This window comes from Tursiops truncatus, chromosome 18 (assembly GCF_011762595.2).
Source record: "Tursiops truncatus isolate mTurTru1 chromosome 18, mTurTru1.mat.Y, whole genome shotgun sequence".
NCBI classification, from domain to species: Eukaryota; Metazoa; Chordata; class Mammalia; order Artiodactyla; family Delphinidae; genus Tursiops; species Tursiops truncatus.
In genome coordinates, this window is record NC_047051.1 from 14,437,262 (window position 1) to 14,457,588 (window position 20,327).

The 20,327-nt window shown below is 44.8% G+C and overlaps 1 protein-coding gene across 23 annotated transcripts in view; it reads left to right on the top strand.

Moving 5' to 3' along the window:
• COG6 (component of oligomeric golgi complex 6) overlaps positions 1-20,327 on the top strand; it is a 288,003-nt gene that overhangs the window by 77,616 nt on the left and 190,060 nt on the right. For 16 of the 23 annotated variants that reach the window (XR_012327602.1, XR_012327603.1, XR_012327601.1 and 13 more), the window contains exon 19: positions 2,011-2,185. The exons of 2 other annotated variants lie outside the window; for them this stretch is intronic. Coding sequence is in view for 4 of the 21 variants with exons in the window: in XM_073795101.1 (XP_073651202.1) it covers positions 2,011-2,185 (175 nt within the window). In the remaining 17 variants the exon portion in view is untranslated. Of the gene's footprint in view, positions 1-2,010; positions 2,186-5,161; positions 5,297-9,343; positions 9,509-20,327 lie in introns of those variants that run through there. 5 more of the 23 variants (XM_073795102.1, XM_073795100.1, XR_012327616.1 and 2 more) reach the window with 4 other exon arrangements.

Genomic DNA, 20,327 nt, shown 5'->3' on the forward strand with positions numbered 1-20,327 from the left:
AACTGAGCACATATTCTGAGCAATTAGGCCAAGTGCCAAAACCATTAAGGCTCAAATGCCAAGTGCCTGTAGGGAGGGTTCTGTTACTGGATTTAGCAACCAACCCCTGGCTCACTTACCAGAGGGGGGCACTCCAGGCTTCCTGATCGCCGTGCCAGCCTGGCTGAGACTCAGCAGCTGTCACCCGGCTGCTGCTGGCTTCTACACGCTCTCCCCATCGCTGCCTCTGTCCCCCCTCTTCTTGCCCATCTGCCCTCCATGTGGCTGCCACTTGAGTGGTGGGCGCACAGTTGGAGGCACCTTACAAGTTGAGTCATGACACCAGCTGACACATTGCATTCACCTTCCCAGTGCCTCCATACCCCGCAAGCCCCTTCTACAGCTTGGCAGCTTGAAAGGAAAGGATTGCCAATTCCTGTTTCATAACATTTCAAGGACTCCATTCTGAGTCTCTGGAGTATCCTGGCACTCAAGGAAACTGAGCACGGGGGCGGGAGAGGGAGAGCCACACGGGAAATTATGGACATCCAGGCAAGCCCTGGCCTGCACCCAACAAAACCTGGGGAGACAGGGAACGAGAGTAGCATTTGTAACTCCAAAATTGTATCAAGATGAGCTGAAGTCTGGTTCTGTCACTTCCCCATCCTGCCCTGTCCCACAACCATCACCCCCCCCCCCAAAAAAAAGAGCGGTGCAATTTCTTAACAATTTGACTTTTATCCAGAACTGAGGCTCTTTGTTTGTTAGAGCTAAGCATTTGGTCCAAGACTGTCTGATTCTTTCTGTGGGAACTTGAATCAGCACCCGCCACCCCAGGCCCCATAGAAGAAGCAGATGGGGATCTTGGCGAGGTTCGGAAGTCCAGGACTTGGACAGGTTGAGAGTTCTATCTGCCAGACTGACTGGCTTGTAATTAAAAAGCTTCTCCTCTTCCTCTTTTGCACTTCTCAACTTATCTGAGGAATCAAGAGAGTGTTCAATCATGCATAAAGACAAATCTGTCCGTATAAGTGCAGATCTGCATTTGAAGTCAAGGGCTTACCAGCAGAGATGAGTCACGCAGGCTGGTTAGGGCGATGGGGCACACCCAGTGTTCTCTGCACGGTTAGGGCTGGGGTGTGCAACCCCCCTTCCCCTCTGTTTGCATCTCTAGTCCCTCACCTAAGCTGCGCCTACACTAAACACCCCTTGACTGCAGGATTCTGAAGCGGGTTTTGGGTCTTGTTAGTGACACTGACACCAGATTGTTAATGTTTATCTGCTTTCTAATACTCAAAAGAAAATAAGTCGGGCTTCCCTGGTGGCGCAGTGGTTGAGAGTCTGCCTGCCGATGCAGGGGACACGGGTTCGTGCCCCGGTCCGGGAGGATCCCACATGCCGCGGAGCGGCTGGGCCCGTGAGCCATGGCCGCTGAGCCTGCGCGTCCGGAGCCTGTGCTTCGCAACGGGAGAGGCCACAGCAGTGAGAGGCCCACGTGCCACAAAAAAAAAAAAAAAAAAGTCATTAGTCTCGACATTTTAATGTGTGAGCGTTCTGAGAAAAAACTTAAACTTGCTCCTTTGGACTAAGTTGTGCTCGTTGTCAGATTGAATGCATGTTAGAAACTTAAGAACAAAGTGAGGCATGACCACTTACGGCTCTTGGCGTAATAAGAACTGGGAGTTATTTTCACAAATATCTGTGTTTTTCTTTAAAATGTTCTAAAGTGCCGAGGAGTTGGGGTCTTCTCCCTAGAGGAGCTCTTCAGTGGGGCATTGGTGATTTGGAGGGGGCAACAGCAGGAAGCACTGCGGTCAGTGCCCACCTGTGACGGAAGAAGAGTGTTATTTCTCTGTGTGTTCATGGAGGGATCGTTTACGGATTTCACCAGAGTCGTGTGCACACTTCCAGGGCAGGAGGGGAAGATGTCACTTGTAGGGGTTTCCTTACAGGTTGGCAAGGACTGTGCTGCTACCTGGGGGTGTTTCCCCTGGAGTCATTCTCTGATGCTTAGATTTCCCTCTCACACAGGCAGACGGCTCCCATTCCAGCTCTGAATTCTGCCGGGATAGCAGGAGAGGTGCCAGTTGTCCAGCTTGCTTGGGTAGCCACACCAGGAGGAACTCTGGAGACGGTGGAGGGACAGGGATCTCTCCTCTGCAAGACTAGAGCTTTATCTTCCAAAGTGGAGACGCCCCAGCAGGAGGTGAGACCTGCTTACCATTAGTTGGTCCCGCTCTGAGTCATCACTGCCTGAAGCAGCTACCAGCTGTGGGCTTCACCAGTCCTTCGGAGGACCCCATGGTCAGCAGGGTCTCCTCCGACCTCGTGGCACAGTCAGGCATTCTCAGATCGCTCCCACTCACATTCGTTTATGCAATTTTGTTTTTCTTGCAGTTTAACACACGCATCTCCGTCTCTCTCTTTCACACCCAGGCACAGTGAGATTTAGTAACCCATTTTAATGAGGCAATTATATTTTAACTCTATTATGTGCAATTATCCACTCACTTCAATTGCCTCAGCTGGAGAGCCTGGTGTTGAGGTCCCGCTGGCACTCGCTTGCTGGCCCCGGGTGCAGCCGGGTGGCTGGGCCTCTGAATGCTGGAACGCGGACACTCCCGCTGCCCCCCGCCCCCGCTCTCCACAGGTGGCTCAGTGCTACCACGGGGCAGGGACAACTGCAGTTTCTGGCCCACCCAGTGAAGCTCTTGATTGCTGTGTGGGTGGCCTAGATCTTTCCCATCTGCTCTGCTCTGCTGGCTGGGTTGTTTATCCAGGCCCCAGAGCCCCAGGTAGCCTTCAAGCTTGGAGGGACCAGAAAAACAGACTTGGGTAATCGGAGCCATGCACCTTGGTCTGGGTTTTTTTCCTATAGTCACCTAGGCTTTAGGTACCTAGGAGTGAGTGTGGGAGACGGGGGCTGCCGTATGCCCATCCTACCTTTGCAGGAAAGTCCCAGTAGTAACTTTAAAAAGGAAGGTTTTAATTATATCTGCATCATGCAGAGTAATATATCTAATTTATGTGGTAGCACAATGCATAACAAAGCGGTCACCCATGGACTTAACCACCCAGCTTAATAACTAGAATATTTCCGATACTTTTGCATCTACCTGTGGCCATTTAGTCCACCCTTGCCTATGCTTAGAGGGAGCCATTTGCTTGAATTTTGTCCCTACTTTTCACTTGGTTTTCTTCAAACTTTTAGCCCATATGTATGTATCTGCATTCGTTATCTGTTAGTTTTGCTTGCTTTGAGTTTAATTGAAACGGTGTCCTTCTATAGGTAGCCTTCAGTAACTTACTCTTCTCCACGTAGTGTAATGTTAAAGATTCATCTTTGCAGCTGTGTTGAGTTGCAGTTCATTTATACTCACTGCTGTATAATATCCCAAGTTATTTGTCCATCCTCCCATCAAAGGAAGTTCTGGCTTTTCTTGATATTTTTTGTTTTGTTTTTTTGGTTTTCATTATGAACAATGCTTCCATACATTCCTGTGTACATATACCAGTGCACATGCGCGAGAATTCCTCTATCTTGGACTGGAATTTCTGGGTTGTAGAGCATGAAAATGTTCAAGATTATAAAAGAGTGCCAAATTGTTTTCTAAAGTGGTTCAACCGACTCGTAGCCCTTCCAGCCAGGCAGTATCTTTTGGCTTTTTCAGATTCCTAAGTGTTCTATGTCCAATGTGACACGAGGGTTAAGAGCATTATTTGGAATATGAATTCCAGATGTTGGCTCTGGGACCTTGCAAAAATTAGTTGTTCTCTCTAAGCCTCAGTTTTTTCATCTGTAAAGTGTGGGGAAATACTTGAGTACAGTTCATTAAGGCAGACTCCTTGCCTTAATGAAAATGCAGCATCCCCCAGCAGCCCAGTGCCAAGTGGAGCAAACCAAAGTCCCCTGTGCTGTTGTTCAGGATATTAGCTACTTAGTACCATTCACAATTTAAATCTGTCCTGCAAAGAAAATGAGAGATCAGTAAGATATCAGAAGGTATAAACATTTTCTGGTTTGTATCAGAGGTGGTAATTTGGCGATTTACCTAATTAACACCCACCACTACTGCTGGTATCTCGTACATATCAGTTGGGTTTTCTCTCTGGGCTGTCGGTGGAACACCTGTGCCCTCAGAGCCCCATAGACAGCGGGAGCTACACCAAGACTCCCTCTCATTGGAGCTGCCCTCAGAGACAGCCAATGATGATGCTACAAGCAGTAACGTTAGGACCGGGCTTTCACAAAGCACATTTCTGTAAGGCCTATCATTGTCTCCCCACTGAGGTCCTCATAGTTAAATGTTATTTCTATTCCCATGTCTTACAGATAAAGAAACTGAGCGTTAGAGGCAATTAAGTGACTTGTGTCATGTAAATTGCAGAAGCTTGACTGAGGCCCAAGTCTTCTGTCCCTGGATCCAGTGCTTTCCCCACCTCCTCACTATGTCTTACTGTGTCATACTCCTAGTACGTGTTCATTCATTTTTCCTTTCTATGTTATTAATATAATCCACTCGATTATAGAAAAACAAAAAGAAATCCATTTGTGTCTGCGGAGGTGGCTGTAGCCAATAGCCAGGATACCGAACAAAGTCCACTGTCAAATGTGCTTTAAGAACAGTTCAAGAATTAAATTGTGAAAGGCTCATTCATAATGAAAAAGGCTTCAGATCACGGGCTTTAATTTCTCCAAGTTTTAATGACTGAAAGGTTTGGTGACAGCTGAAGCGAGTAGTTCCTGCATCTTTATTGCTGGGATGCTTTTTCACGAGGAGCTTTTTCACCAGGCATTTTCATCACCGCCTCATCATCTTCTCCTCTCGTTTCTACAAGACCTCACTTGATAATCTTAATCGTCTTTTTAATGTTCACTTTCACTAAAAAAAACCTCTCTGGGCTCAGGCATCAGCTGCTCCTTGGTGACCGGGCTTCACGTCTGTCTGGCTGCCGCTCAGATGGTGAGGGCTCAGATGGTGAGGGCCCAGCTGTGGCTCTGCCCCGCTCCACCACCTGCACAGGCCAGCAAGAGGACACAGTGCCGCCGCTTGGGTCATTCCACTCAAGACTGAGGGATGAGAACCACCCCGATTCCCAATGACTCAGGGCCCAGCCTGCCCTCCGGAGTCTCACTCGGCAGGTCACAGATCCAGCAGTCTTTCTGACTTATTTCCCACAGATGCTGAAAGGCACTCGCCCCGCTCAGGTCACACTGCAAGATTTCCAAGCACTTCTTTGTGCACCGTCTTGATGTCGCGCGAGATCAGCCGGGTGTGATTGTCCCGGAGGCGTCCAGATGGAGGTAGAGTGTGCGGTGAGCCTCAGCCTTCCCCCCGGTCTCCCCAGTCAGACCCTGCCCTGCTGTCAGTCCTGTCACACGGTCATCACAGAGAGCGGTGACTGGACCCTGGAGCAGGGAGTTGAGGAAGTGCATCGGCCCAGGTTTTGTCTCTGCAGGAGAGTCCTGATTTAAGCCCTGATTTGAGTAAATGTGACTTTACTGGCCCTTTCTTTTCTTACAGACATGTTTCCTGCCCTCAGGGAGCTTATAGTCTTTATTTCCTCAGCTCTTCATTGCTTGAGGGCAAGAGCTGGGTCTTACTTTGTGTTCTTTGCAGGGACACCAGCCCCTGAATATTAGTTGAACTGACTTGGTCTTCGAATCTCAGAGAAGCCATCAGGTGTAGTGGTGGGTACACAGCCTCTGGAGCCCAGGCCTTAGAGTCCCATCCTCTCTCTGTCATCTGTTACCTAAGGCAGGTTACCCTGGCAAAGTAACATTGCCTTCTTGTGCCTCATAAACACCTGAAATGGACTTTGCTAAAGTTAATCCCTGGCACTGTGGTGTCACATAATTTACCATCCAGGACTTTTGAATCTCAGAGAAGTTCTCAGTGAACACCTGAAATGGACTTTGCTAAAGTTAATCCCTGGCACTGTGGTGTCACATAATTTACCATCCAGGACTTTTGAATCTCAGAGAAGTTCTCAGTGAACACCTGAAATGGACTTTGCTAAAGTTAATCCCTGGCACTGTGGTGTCACATAATTTACCATCTACTTCCTGGCTCTGAGACCCTTCTCAGACTCCCCTTCCTGGCCTGAGAACTCAGTTCTTGACCTCTTATGGATGGTTCCAGTAAACAAGTAGTTGACTCCACTTACAGTCTCTTTAGAAAACAGAAAAACATCCCTCTTCCAATTACCCTGGGCTCTCTTGCCCCTGCTGAGGACCTGAAGGGTTTTCCAAAGCAACCAAATACTCTAGCCAGAGGTCCTAGTCTCAGACCAGCGACCAGCTAGTAAAGACCTATACTCCTGCCAATTTCCCAGGGACCGAATTCCTTCTATACACTTGCCATTTTAAATCACCCGTTTGGGGCCGGGCCCTTTGTATATTTCACGTCTCACCGTCACCTAAGCCCCACAAGGCAGACATCGGTATTGCTGTTGTCCAGTGAGAATCAGGAGGGTCTGAGAGGTTGAGGCTCGTTCCCCGGTGGCAGAGCATGGATCAAAGCCAATTCTGTCCCCTCTCCACTCTTCTTCCATCCTAGCTACAGGAAGGGAGAAATAGCAAATCTGTCTCCAAGGCAACCAGAGGAAGGAGGGTGGCCTTCCGAGAGCGCAGCTCATTTGGGATATTTATGTACACTTGTGTCTTGGCAAGAGGCTTGGGCTGGGGTTGAGGCAGCCACGAGCACTTTCCAAATGGACTTCCCTGGCTGTTGGAGGGGAGAGAGCTTCGTGTGGTCTGGATTCCCCTAACAGTGAGAGTCTTGAGCAGCGGCTCTTCCTTTTTCTTCTGACAAAGAAAAAAAGATTTTATGCCATTTATATATTTTTCCACTAACCACCAGAGAGGCCGGGACACAATGATTTTCCATAATTAGAAGCTGATTATCTGTTTCTACGTCTGCTTTGATTAGAACAGGAGGAAAAGAAAACAAAATACAAACTCTGAACTGAAGATTGTCTGATTTTAGATGGGCAGTGCCCAGTCATTAAGGAGCCGGGCCACTATCTTTGGTCCGTTATCTGGGGAATAGTAGTCACTGGACTATAGAAATTCTGCCCCAGCCTAATTTCAATCAGGATACTTTTAATGCTGGTAGTTTTGTAGAACTAGGTTAATTCTTTCCTATGACTTGAGCACCATCCACCTAATAATCAGCTGCTTATTATTTAAAAGTAAATGCATTCCTTAGAATAAGAAATGCTGTGATAGCTTGTGCAAAACCTATCATGCTGTACTCTCTCAGTTCAGGTGGAAATGGAAGTTATGAATCTACCGACATTGTTGTTTGCTCCATGATATCTAACTATTGGCTGAAATGTACCTAAAAATGAATCACGAAACGGAACACGAAGGTGGTAAGGAGTTTGTGTAAAATGGTTAGGTGAACACCCACGTGTGTGTGGTGTGTGCTGAGTGGACAAACCCCAAAGTGGTCCCTCGGTTCCCAGAGCGGGACTGTCTAATTGCAGGAAAGGGCCCAGCCAACTGCTTCCCTAACTGTATTAATAGGGCAAACCAGAGCGTGCTGTTTATAGAATGCTCACCAGTAAGCCCCCAGTTCATATCTGCCAAAGGAGACCTTAGTCTCGACTTTCAGAGTCTTCCATATTCTCTATTTTTCCCCAAACTTCATATAATTTTAAAACTTTATAAATGCAGTGTACATTTTGAAGACTCCTTTCTTCTAATAGAAAGTTATTTTTTATAAGTTATTACCAATAATTTCTGGTGCTCAGAACAGAATGTAACGTACACATTAAATATGGGTTTTTTTTAAAGATCTTTTAAAAATTTTATTTATTTTTGACTGCGTTGCGTCTCCATTGATGCGCGCGGGCTTTCTCTAGTTGCGGCCAGCACGGGCTACTCTTCATTGCGGTGCGGGGGCTTCTCATTGCAGTGGTTTCTCTTGTTGTGGAGCACGGGCTCTAGGCACGCAGGCTTCAGTAGTTGTGGCTCGCGGGCTCTAGAGCGCAGGCTCAGTCGTTGTGGAGCACAGGCTTAGTTGCTCCGCGGCATGTGGGATCTTCCTGGACCAGGGCTTGAACCCATGTCCCCTGCATTGGCAGGTGGATTCTTAACCGCTGCACCACCAGGGAAGCCCTTAAATACGGTTTTGAAACACTCTGAGAACTATGTTTAGTGTTTGGTACAACTTACATTCTTCTCAAAAGCTCTTCTCTTTGATCTGTGGATTTGGATGTTAAATTTCTTTCCTATAGATTTTTATACTGGTTCTTTTGTCAGTCTTCTTGTTTATAATTATTTTTTTCAGCAGTTTGGGGCAAACTTTTTAATAGTTTACACCTAGAAAGTTTACAAAGATGCAAAATTTGCAGTTTGTGTTTTCACATTATTGAGAAATCACCATGGTTATATTCGGGAAATTCTGAAGAAGTGAGACTGCAAATTCATTGGTAATGATTGTGTAAAATAGGGGTTATGAAAATGCAGAGCCACAACAGTGACACTGAAGCATCAATGAAATATCAACACTTAGACAGGGAACAGCATTTCCATTGCTTTCCCAGCCCCCAGGGAAGGTCTGCTTTTACTGAGAAGCCATCAGGTGTAGTGGTGGGTACACAGCCTCTGGAGCCCAGGCCTTAGAGTCCCATCCTCTCTCTGTTATCTGTTACCCAGGCAGGTTACCCTGGCAAGGTAACATTGCCTTCTTGCGCCTCATTTTCCTCATTGGTAAGATGGGGATAATGGTTTTGCGACTCAAGCTAAAATGCATAAAAAGTGTAGAATAATGCAGTGCGCGTAATAAGCATTCACGGGATGTTAGCTGTTCTTAGTTTCATTACAGTTATATTGCTGAAATTCGGATTGGAGAAAAAGAAAAAAAACCACACAACTCAGTGATCTCTACCCATTTAATCCTTGGTATAACAGACAAAGGTCTAGACAAAGAGTGAAGACATCTGGGTTCTGGTCCTGGCTTTGACTCACTCTAGCTTTGTGACCCTACTGCGCATCCAGGGGCTTGGGTTCCTCAGCACTAAAATGAGAGGATTGTAGTGGAGATCCATTCCCTTCACCTCTAACGTCTAAGGTAGTGCTCTAGTGGGTCAAAAAACCCCTAAGAATTTAGTTATTTTTTTCATGTAGTATCACATCTTAATACATCAAAACAAAGCCTCCAGATGCCAGCTGAAGTGAGAGCTGGAAATATTCTGAAACAGGGTTTTCAGAGATACTCTGAAAGACACTTTTTAGGCAAAATTCTGATCAACAAAGAGTTGGGAAAATATGACTGTTTTTAAAAAGCTAAAGAAAACAACTGCAAGAGAATAGTAATATCAGCTCTTTTATTCTAGTGTCTGGCTTTGTTTCTAGGAACCATTAGATGAAACAAACAAGCAGAGGAAGGAGGAGGAGGGAACAAGAGAAATAAAGTACAACTTGTGTGTCATGTATGGTTGTTATTTTAAGAAAATGTATTCTGACCAATTTTATTCAAAGAATAAATCAACAAATACCAAGTAGCAGTCTGCCCCAAGACTTTTTTCCCCCAGTATAGACCTAATCAAAATAATCAGGTTATGTCAAAAAAGTTTCCAGTAGAATGGTTGTCTCTATCTTTTCCAGTGTTATTGTTAAATGCTAGCCACTGTGGAGTTGCACAGCCCCCTTGCCTGGTAGTCTTAGCTGAGTAAACATGAACACTGTTCATTTTCCCCTTGGAAAAATGAAGGCGAACAATGGGAAAAGATGTAACAAATGTTTTGCAGCCTTATTATAAATATTTTATGAGTGAATCAGAGAAATTAAAGATGAAAAGCCCACTGACTCTTGCCGGTACCCTGAAGTCTACTGCTGTATACTTCTAAGTGGTTTGTCTGGTCTAGTTTTTAGTGACTCAGGTGGTAGGGAATTTACCACTTCCCTCAAAGCTGCTTTCCAAGTGGAGACTATTTGGCCTGCTAGGAAAGTTTGACAAATTCCCCTTGCTTTGTTCGATTTTCTCATTAGTCTCATCTGATTTAGCCCGTTTAGTTGCTCATCTTTAGTGTCTTTAGAGTCTTCATTGTTTCCTATGAAACAGGGTGTTTTTCGTTTCTTTCTTTTCTTTTCATTTAGCCTTTCTCTCTTCACTTTTTGCCCGGAAGGGAGCAAAGATTTTTAGTTTTTGCTTGTGGATAGATGAGCAGTAACCATCATTCAGCAAATTCACGACAGCAACCACAACGTGAGGTGATCACTTACCATGTCAGGTGTCGTGTTAAATACTTTGTATACATTATCTCATTTATTAAGTACCTACTATTCGCCAGATACCAGGAATGCAAAGTTAAATACGATCCTACATTTTTGGCAAAGCTTATAATGTACCGGAGGGGACAAGCATTCAAACAGGTAACGTCAGCATAGCGTACCCAGTACATGGGGCTGTCTTCAGAGTATTGTTGGGACATGGAGGATGTCCAGTCCAGCAGTGAAGAGAAGGGGACAAAGGCAGAGGTCAGGTGGGGTGGGAGGATGATATCCCAGAGGAGACGAACTCTACACCGAATCCTTAAAGAGTTAGAAAGGGCGTGTGAAGTTGGAGAGAAATTACATAGAGTTCAATGTTTTTAAGTTGAAAATCACGAGGATTGTTGGGAGGTAAGCTAGTCCAGGGTCCGCTTGTAGAAAACTCTGTATTACCTGGTGTGAAAACCTTGGACTTTGCTTTGGATTTTAAGCAGGGAAGTGACGTGACTGCCGAAAACATCCAGGAGTGGGGGCAGGAGATGGTGACTGTGGATTCTGTCCTGGTGAGATGCAGTGAGTGTTGAGATTCCAGGGTCAGGTTAGCTGTTCTTGGCTGGAATATATTTAAGGCCACCTGTCGCCTTTGACTCTAAGTAATCAAGTCCCTTCTGAATCTCTGCTCCAGATACCTTGATACTGAAAAGCTGGTAATGGAGAACACGTATTTGCTGCAGCCAGTGGGGTTATGTCAGATGATGGTGATTTGCTGACAATTATCTAACAAGTGCTGAGGAAGACTAACTTTCCCTTGATGGCACATGTGAGGTGTGATGGGAGAGAGATACGAACTACCGCTTCCGAAGCATCCACTCTGTGCAAAGCCCAGTGCTATGGGCATGAACGTTTATTGTATCAGCAAGGTGGCAGCAGAAGGTCAACCTTCTGAAAGTTAAGCAGTTCTAATCAACACATAATGGGAAACAACCACTTGCAGAAGTGATCCTATCTAAGATCACTTAGATAGGATCTAAGAGATGAGTTGTTTCTATTTTCCCCACAGCCTAAAAGTAATAGATGATAAAAGAAGCCTAATACTTGAGGTCAGTATCCAACTTGGTTAAGGTGATGATGGTATAGCCTCAGGATAGAAATGACACTAAAGGAAGCTTTAATCTGATAAATTATACTGTAACAGGCTTGTCTGAAGTAGTAGAGAAATAATGTCTGTCTGAAGTTTAGAAAAAGCAGGATAAGGCAAAAGGTCTCTATCAGGATTCATTCAGAACATCCAAGGAAAGGAGTGACTGTATGTAGCTGATGTGTGCATTGCCATCCTTGGGTTTCTAAGGGTCTAGAAACACAGGATGTTCAGGAGCTTGGGTTAAATTGTCCTCCCAATTATTGAACACGTTTTCTGGAATCTGAGCTCATCAGATAATCTCCTTTGTATGAGCAGAGATGGAATGGGACAGTGGTAAACTGTGGCCTCTGCATTCAGACCCCCTGGGCTGGTATCTTGGCTCTGACCCTCAGAAGCTATGTGTATTAGTTATCCATTGATGCATAACAAATTACCCCGACCTAGCAGTTCCGAACAATAAACAGCTCACAGTTTCTAGAGGTCAGAGATTTACAAGTGGCTAAGCTGGGCAGTTTTGGCTCAAGGTCTGTCGTGTGGTTGCTGTCATCTGAAGGCTTGACTGAGGCAGAAGGACCTACTTCCAGGGTGGCTCCCTTACACGGTGCTGGTTGTTGGTCTTCCCACGTGGGGAGAGTTCTGAAGATGTGATGATGGGCTTTCCCCAGGGTGAGCAATCCAAGAGAGAGCTGGGAAGAAGGGGCAGTGTCTTTCATCCTAACCTAGGAAGTATATTCCATCACTTACACCACATTCTACTCACTCGATTTGAGTCTCTAAGTCTGGTTCAAACCAAGCGAGGGGGAGAATTATGCTCCACTTTTTGAAAAGAGGACTTTCCAAGAATTGTGCACACAATTTTGCACCATCACACTGTGTAACCTTGGGCAATTTATCTAAAATCTCTGTGCTCCAGTTTCTTCATCAGTAAAATAGAAATGATATTAGTATCTGCCTTATAGAGTTGTATGAATAAAACCAATTAGTGGAAAGACCTTGAAACAGTGCAGGATATATGATAAGTGCTCAGTAAGTATTAGCAACTGTTACACTGATGACTAACTCTATTCCAGACCCTCTAGCCTGGGATGGAGCTAATCTGGAAGCAAGAGGAATGTATGCTGGCGCCAGTCATGGGTTCCCCTTAAACTGATCCTTCTTACTAGCAACAGAGTTATCTCCACACCCTGCTGTTGGGCTTTGATGAGCCTCAACACTGTTCTTGCCTATGCTGGGGATTCAGGACAGGCAGTATGTTTACTTCTTTGTTATGAAGACAACTTATTATTTTCTCACCAGAGGAAGTGGTCTGGAAAGGTGTCAGCCAGACTGGGTGACTTCTCAGGTTCAATGGCATGGTGATGAGGAAAACCAAATGGCATCCAGGGGTCCTGCTGAAACCAGAGGTATAAATCTCAGCTGAGCCATCAGGAGCCACCCAAGAACCCTTAAATAGGGTTTAGGGTGGCTTCCCTGAGGAAGGGCCTCTCCAGAGCTCTGTCCTGAAGTCACCTCAGAAAGCTGTGTCTCTGACATCACAGGAAATGGATCCAGGGCCAGAAATCACTTCAAAATTACCCACCTCGGTTCCGAGAACTGAGCTATCAGGAAAAAACATTGCGGGTTTGTTCAATAATCCGGCTTCCAAATAGTCCTTAGAGATATTATCCTAGATTAAATCAAATTAATAAGTTTATTAGGTATCTAGTATGAGTAAGTCACAGTGTTGCCTAAATTGGAAGAAACTTTCTGAAGGCCAAAGAATGATTAGCATTTTAACCCATGTAGGATCTTAGAAAGATTAATTTGCTGTCTGCCACAGTCAAATTCACAGTGATATTCCAAGACCATGTGTCAGGAAGCTAAATAAGGAGAGAGTTTTAAATTTTTTACTTACAAACACACTGTTCAAACTAGAAACCCAAATCACTACCTACTCCTCACGGGAGCAGCCCTCACAACAGCAAGCTTGCCTTCAAAAAGAGAGAAGAAGAAATTTGATAGGGTGTACAAACATCCCAAGTCTGCTAACTAACCAAATTAAAGTTAAAAGTTCAGAGCTTTTAATATATAAAGCAACATAATGACTTGTTTCCATGGAAGGTGAGACCCCCAGGAAGCAGAAAAGTCACCCTCAGGCATGCATGCCCTGGGGCTGACCCTCCCCTGAAAGAAATGTCCCTTCTATTCAACGTGGTATCAGGGTGAAGTAATTTATATATTTTAATACAACAAATGAACATTGCTATTTCTGGTCGGGTATTCATATTAATGTAGTTTCTCAAGGTATTACGCTTTCAGCTAATTTAATAGAAAACTCAGCTTCAGGATGAATATTTGGAAATTTACATACACTCATATATTACTTAGGGAGTTCTGAAGCTATTTGGACATAGAATATTATGATCAAGTGCTAGCACAGAATTTTCAGGCAAAATTTACCTTCTTGAAAATGGATTATACACGACATAATTTCCCCTGGTGTTTATTCCCATGAAAGGATGCCACACAAGGAACCAGGCAGAGACACAAAGAGAAGAGTCTTTTCCCTGCACAAAAGTCTACCCAAGAAAAGGCGGGGGGCCCCTCAGCACCACGCACAGATGCGTGGCTGTGAACCACGACCCCTCTTTTCTTCTCGCAAAATGTTCTCCAATTAGACGAGCACGCGAGGTGAACTGCTGCTAACTAAGTAAAAAGTTCGTTACTTTCTGCAACAGTGAATGCCATTGAGTTATACCAGCGATGCCAAATTCTTTTTCCTCCGAAGGCCCCATTTGGCCTCTAAATCTCTTTCACGACACCCCACCCCCCCTTAAAAATGTCTCCTATTCACTGGGAGGCTCTCATCCAAGGGAAATAGATGGTGGTGAAGGACCTGGGGGCTGGGGACGCTGAGGGGAGCTGCTTTAGAGAAGAGGGGCCGTGAGGACCGCTCCCCACCGAATCCATGGTTGCTTATTAGGGTCGGAGGACGCTTTCGGCAAACGTCAAATTAGGACCAAGCATTCACCCCAGTTCACTGGAACGTGCAAATTTGGTTGACAGGTTAGAGAAGAGAGGTTTTAAAAAATTAAATTCTTTTCCCTGAAAATGTGAAATGACTTTGTGCCGTAGAAGAAAAGTGGTAGCTAATGAGAAGGACTTTTTTGTAGCATGAGAAGCAAAGAGGCTGGAAGAGAACTATTTCATATTTTAGATGCAGTCTACAATAGCTGAATAACCTTCTTCTTTTGACTCACAGCTTCACACAATGCAGGCTTTCATCACATGAAGAGCCACAGCAGAGAGTTTTGGGCCATTTTCTCTTTTTATTCCTTTTCTGAGCCCTCCCCTTCCCCACCTCCATTCCCCCGTTTCCTCTGTCTGGGTTTGAATAGTCGAAGTGTGCCCACAATATGTATGTACTAGACACATTGTTACCTCCCTTTTACTAAAAGCACCTGGCGGGGTCACCAGCCTCCAGAGCCCCGTGGTGGAGTCTGGCTTAACTCTTTGAGTGACAGATGTCCAAATACATATGTTACAATGATTTTAACAAATATTAGAAACAGACTGACAAACCCATGAAAACCTAAAAAGAAAATCGATCCTGTTATGGTTTGTTCAGTTTTATAATTTCCCTTCCACTCTGCCTGGCTCTGGTGTCCCTTTCCCTTAGGTCCTTAACACGAAGATGTGAATTTGTTCTTCCCCCGCTGAATCGGTGGGATGGTTCATTGCTTTTAAATCGAATCCTGACAATATCTACAGACTTTGTGGTCACGAAACGAGCAACCACACATATGTGGTAAAGGGAAAAAAACTCAGTACCTATTATATAGCAAAGCATAAGAATAATCACATGCCTTGTATTTCTAAAAACCTTTTCTTCTCAAAAGGCTGGAGGACTGTCAGAGAGTAACGTTTCAGATTTCTGCTTCCAGCTAAGATGGAGTGATAGGGGCTGGATGTACCCTCCTGTCTGAAACAACTCCAAACCCAAAAAAGCTATAGGAAATAATAGTTTCGAGGCACTGGACCATGGACATCTTAGGGTAATTTAAATCACGTAGAGATTTATCTTAGTTAGAAGTGGTAGTTTGGGTCATAAATAAAAGAGTTTAATTTCTTACTTGGCATGGGTGTAGAATGCTGCCCATGCTGATTGTAGTGACCAGTGGGCACCTCCACTCTTGTCCAAATCAGAGAGGAGTCTTCCCCAAGTACTACACACCAATATTCTGCAAGGAGTATACATGGAAGGGGTTTTCTGAGGACAAACCTCGATCTGCTTCATTTTCATAGGGCCTTAGCTTAATGAAGATGAGGGCAGACCTATCCTTGGACATGACCATGAGCTGATCGGGTTTGGAGCCCCGGTGAAAGACAGGAGCTGCTGCCTTCTCACCGTCACAGCAGGGCTGGCGGTGGGCCTCTCAGGGGCAGCTCCTGGACCAGGCTGCTTGGGAAGCAGGAGTCTGTCTGTGGCTTGTGGCTTCCTCTCTTTCTTAGGATGACTAGCTTAAAGGCTAAGGTTTTCAAATCTGGCTTTAAAAATAAGTGCAGTCAGGGAGATCAGCTCGGTGCTTTGTGACCACCTAGAGGGGTGGGATAGGAAGGGTGGGAGGGAGAAGCAAGAGGGAGGGGATATGGGGATGTATGTATACGTATAGCTGATTCAGTTTGTTATACAGCAGAAGCTAACGCACCATTGTAAAGCAATTATACTCCAATAAAGATGTTAAAAATAAATAAATAAATATGAGTTAAAGAAAAAGATTTAAAAAAATAAGGTGAATTCAAGAATTATTACATTATCTATAGCACAAGGAACTATATTCAATATCCTGTGATAAACCATAATGGAAAATAATATAAAAAGAGAATGTCTCTACATGTATAACTGAGTCACTTTGCTGTACAGCAGAGATCGGCACAGCGTTGTAAATTAACTATACTTCCAAAAAAAAAAAAAGAATTATTAAAAAAAAAAGTGCAGTTTGTAAGGGAGCTTCTGGGGTGCTGGTGATGACCTGTTTCTTGTTCTGATTGATGGTGACCAGTATGTTCACTTTGAAATAGTTCATCAAGGTGTACACTGGTCATGGTGAATTTTTCTCTGTGTTTAAGTTCATTAAGAAGTTATAGAGGGAGTTCCCTGGTGGTCTAGTGGTTAGAATTTGGTACTTTCACTGTCACGGCCCGAGTTCAATCCCTGGTCGGGGAACTGAGATCCTGAAAGCTGAGTGGCATGGCCAAATAAATAAATAAAATTTGTTAAAAAAAAAGAAGTTATGGAAATAAGCACAGTCGTTCATGTTAATTATGTACGTCTTTTAACTGACCCTGTTTTGATCCAATTATTACTTTATTATAGAAGAACGTGAAGTAAAGCCTGAGTACTGATTCTACCTCATATTTTTAATGGTGATCCCAAAGGCCTTACATATTTTCAGATAAGGACAACAACAAAAGAATTCAGTCTCTTCATTCCTGCAGGTGGAGACAAAGCTATATTATTCTATCCTGTGCTCTTTGTTAGGAAACTTTTACTTCTCAAACAGAAATAAATATTCTCACTAACAAGAGCACGGTGGCCATGGGGCTAGTGGGATGGGATTATTTAGAAATTTACTGATGATCGGCAGCATAAAAGCCTGGCTTTTTCAATTACTGCATGACTAATATTTATTTATTTAATATTCATTTGGGGTTTTTTCTTTAGTTTTCTTTTTTTCATTCCTAATGTTATAAGTGAACACAATATCTTATTTTAAAATTGTTTTACTCTCTTCTGTGTTTCATGTTAAATTCTTAAAGTCAGGAACTCTGTCTTTTCTGTTTCAAAATGATGCTACAGTTAGCAGGGTTACTCATGTGCTTGTGAGATTGAAAAGGACGATACTTCCTAGAGGGCTTCTTAGACTACAGACCAATCCAAAGTAACCAGATATTCCGTATTATGCAATACAGTCTCCAGTTTGGATTCTGATTCCACAAAAAACCAGCAAATTACCCAGAATCTATCTCAGTTTAATCCCAGGACATCTGGACATGGTTTATCTGTTGACCTGGATCCCTCTCAAGTTAGGAGTAGCCATACACAGAGTAATACAATTTTCACATACACGTGCAACTTCTGAGTTTAGAGAGAGGAATTTTTCATGCTTATATTGTTGAAGATCTTTGGAAATAAAAGTAACCCCAAGCCAGGTGAGATTATTTTTCATACTAGCCTAGAAAAAGCAGAAGCTGGGCTGGAGGTGTTCCCAAACAGCATGGAGCCTGGGGACTGGAAGTGTGGTCGACAGAGAAGCAAGGTGGTTGCCATGTGGCTTGACTTAGAGCTGGCGCAATCTGGTCCATTCCAGGCAGGACATCTAGCGTCAAGGAAGGGTAATGAGAAGGCTGTGCCTGGAAAAGTTGCCATTACCTTCGTGGTGAGCTGGGAGCTTATATTCATGGAGCTCTTAGGAGATACCTGTAAGCACCAGTCTGCCTAAGTCAGAGTACAGCCCATCTGACCTCACCAGCAAAGAAGGGCTCAGATGCAGGACCTTTCAGGCAAGCATACCTCAAGGGCAATGGTGCAGCTGATAATAGCTGTGAGAAGTGAGTGGTCAAATCCAGGCGAAGTAGAGGCTTAGATTAGTTGGGAGACTCCAGCAGAGAGTTGGAGGAGACCACAGCCACCCAGAAGGAGCAGGTAGCCCCTGGGCACCAGGTCTAAGCATCCAGTATTGGCTGAACATACATTCTGCTCTAGGGGCTATAAGCATTGGATCCAGAAGTCAAGACTGCCTTCAAGGAGTTCACAATCTAGAACACAGCAGGCTCTCCACTGAGTTGGAATTAGTTGAAACTGTAAATTACCAGAGTTTTAAGTTTACTGTGAGAAAGTGAGTGATTCATATAGCAGTTGTCCATATGCCTGTAAGATTTCCAACTCCTTTTTTCTTAGATTCAAAGTTAAGGAAACCTATGTGGATAAAGACGATGTCTTAACCAAGGCCCAGGGCCAGGAGAGAACAGTGAGTCCTTCCAGATAAATTCCCCAACAGGGTAGAAAGAGAGTCATTTCTGAGCTGGCTGTTGCCGGAGGAGGTGGTGCTTTGGCGTCGAGCTTCATGACCTGCCGTGGATTGGGCAGGAATTGGAGCAGAGGCCCCGTTTCAGGTCCACAGCTTTGGTCAGGACCAACTGCAATATGTTTCAGCCTCATGGCCACTGCATGGCCAACAGAAGACCTCTTTGGACTGTCCAGTGGCAGCGTGGTTATCTTGCAATGGCACTGAAGGTGACCTTGAGGGATGCATCTGAGTCCCTGCTCTAGTCGTGAGGCTGGAAAGCCAGGAACTGCTAGTAGTAACACCTGGGAACTCTGGGCTGTATCAGGGTATATGGTAGGGAGATGAGGGGACAGGATGTAGGATGGCTGGAAGTAATGAGACTGGACTTCCTGCTATAGGACCATGTGAGAAATGCAGTATTTTATTATGGGTCTCCACTGGTAAATGTTATCTTTCCAGATTTAAAGTGGACTTCTCTCTATGATCATTTTCTAGTTACTATTCAGGAGTTTTTTTTCATATATGCCATCCATATTTTAAATTGGTATGTCTACCTAAACTTCACCATCTGAATCAAAAAGGATCAGAGAACTTACCCTAATTCAAGTATATCTACCAACCCTTTTATTTTCAAATTATTTGATGTTTTAAATATTTAGGGTACTCAGAAGAGATTTCAGCTGGAAGGTTATATCTCATGCAACATTTTGATTTTCTAGCTATTAACTCGACTATCATTTTAACGAATTCCTCCAGCTTAGGGATTGAAGCAGAAGTAGCAAGGCAAAGCGGGAAGAGAGTAGGGGGCTAGCGTACTTGGAGGATGAAGGATTTTCTGCTTTGCTCAGCTTTGGGGAATGAAGGAAATGGTATATCAAAGCCAGGACCGGCCTCAGTGCCCTGGGATATAAATACGACGTGTTGTACAGAGAGTGGGATGAGCCCTGCGAGGTGCGGTCACGGTAGAGCCCAGCAGTGCCGCCTCTGTGTATACATCCCCGGCTCAGGAAATCCTGCGCTCTTCGCTGAAACCCTAGGGCTTAGAGGAGAGTCCTCACCCTTGGAGGAGGGCTAGCAGGCTGAGCAGAGGAAGCTATATGAACTCACGGGAGAAGAGAGGAGGAAACCTGCTACCCAAAACAACTAGGCTCACAGACTGTGCTAAAGGGAGAAGTTTTCCCCTCCAAGATTACAGGAAGCTGGTCCAGACCTCCGCAGCGGCATGAATAGGCAGAGGAAGAAGTGTGAAGGCAGATAAAGAGGGTGGCTGGAACGCTGGCTCTGCCTGTTCCCGTTCATCTGACACGGAGTGAAGAATAGTGGAAGCCCGGAAATGGGCATGTGGCTCTGACGACGCGGGGGGAGGGGGGGGAGGGGAGGCGGGAGGCGCGGGTGTTCGGACTGGAAGGTTTAGGAATCACATCTCCGGAAAACGACCACCCCTCTGCCGTCAGTGATACTGAAACAGGCTTTGCAGAGAGAAAACCGTATTCATGCTTGCACTTGCGAGACTCAACTTTCCGGCAATAGAATTTCAGACAAACGTGAAACTGAGAATCATGTGTTAAAGCGCCCCCAGGAAGAGCCGCTCTGTGATGCCCGTTCTCTTTAGCCCCGCTGAGTTGAGGTCTGCAGATTCCGGAGGTGACATCGGGTTTTACCCACAGCAGCACTCTTAATTCATTGGTAGATTCAAGCAAACTTTTAACGTGTTGAATGACCAGTCGATTCCCACTCACCCCTCTGAGAGTCTAGCATAGATGTGAATAGAAAGAAGACAGATCACATAGCCTCCCGCTCACAATTCAGCAACTGTACCTTCTTAAGACACTGTTTCATCTGAAATACTAGAAGCAACTGAGACACAATATTATTAATCACATTATGAGCCCCTGGAGATTGCTTACTGGAAAGTATTTTGAGAAATTTACAGATG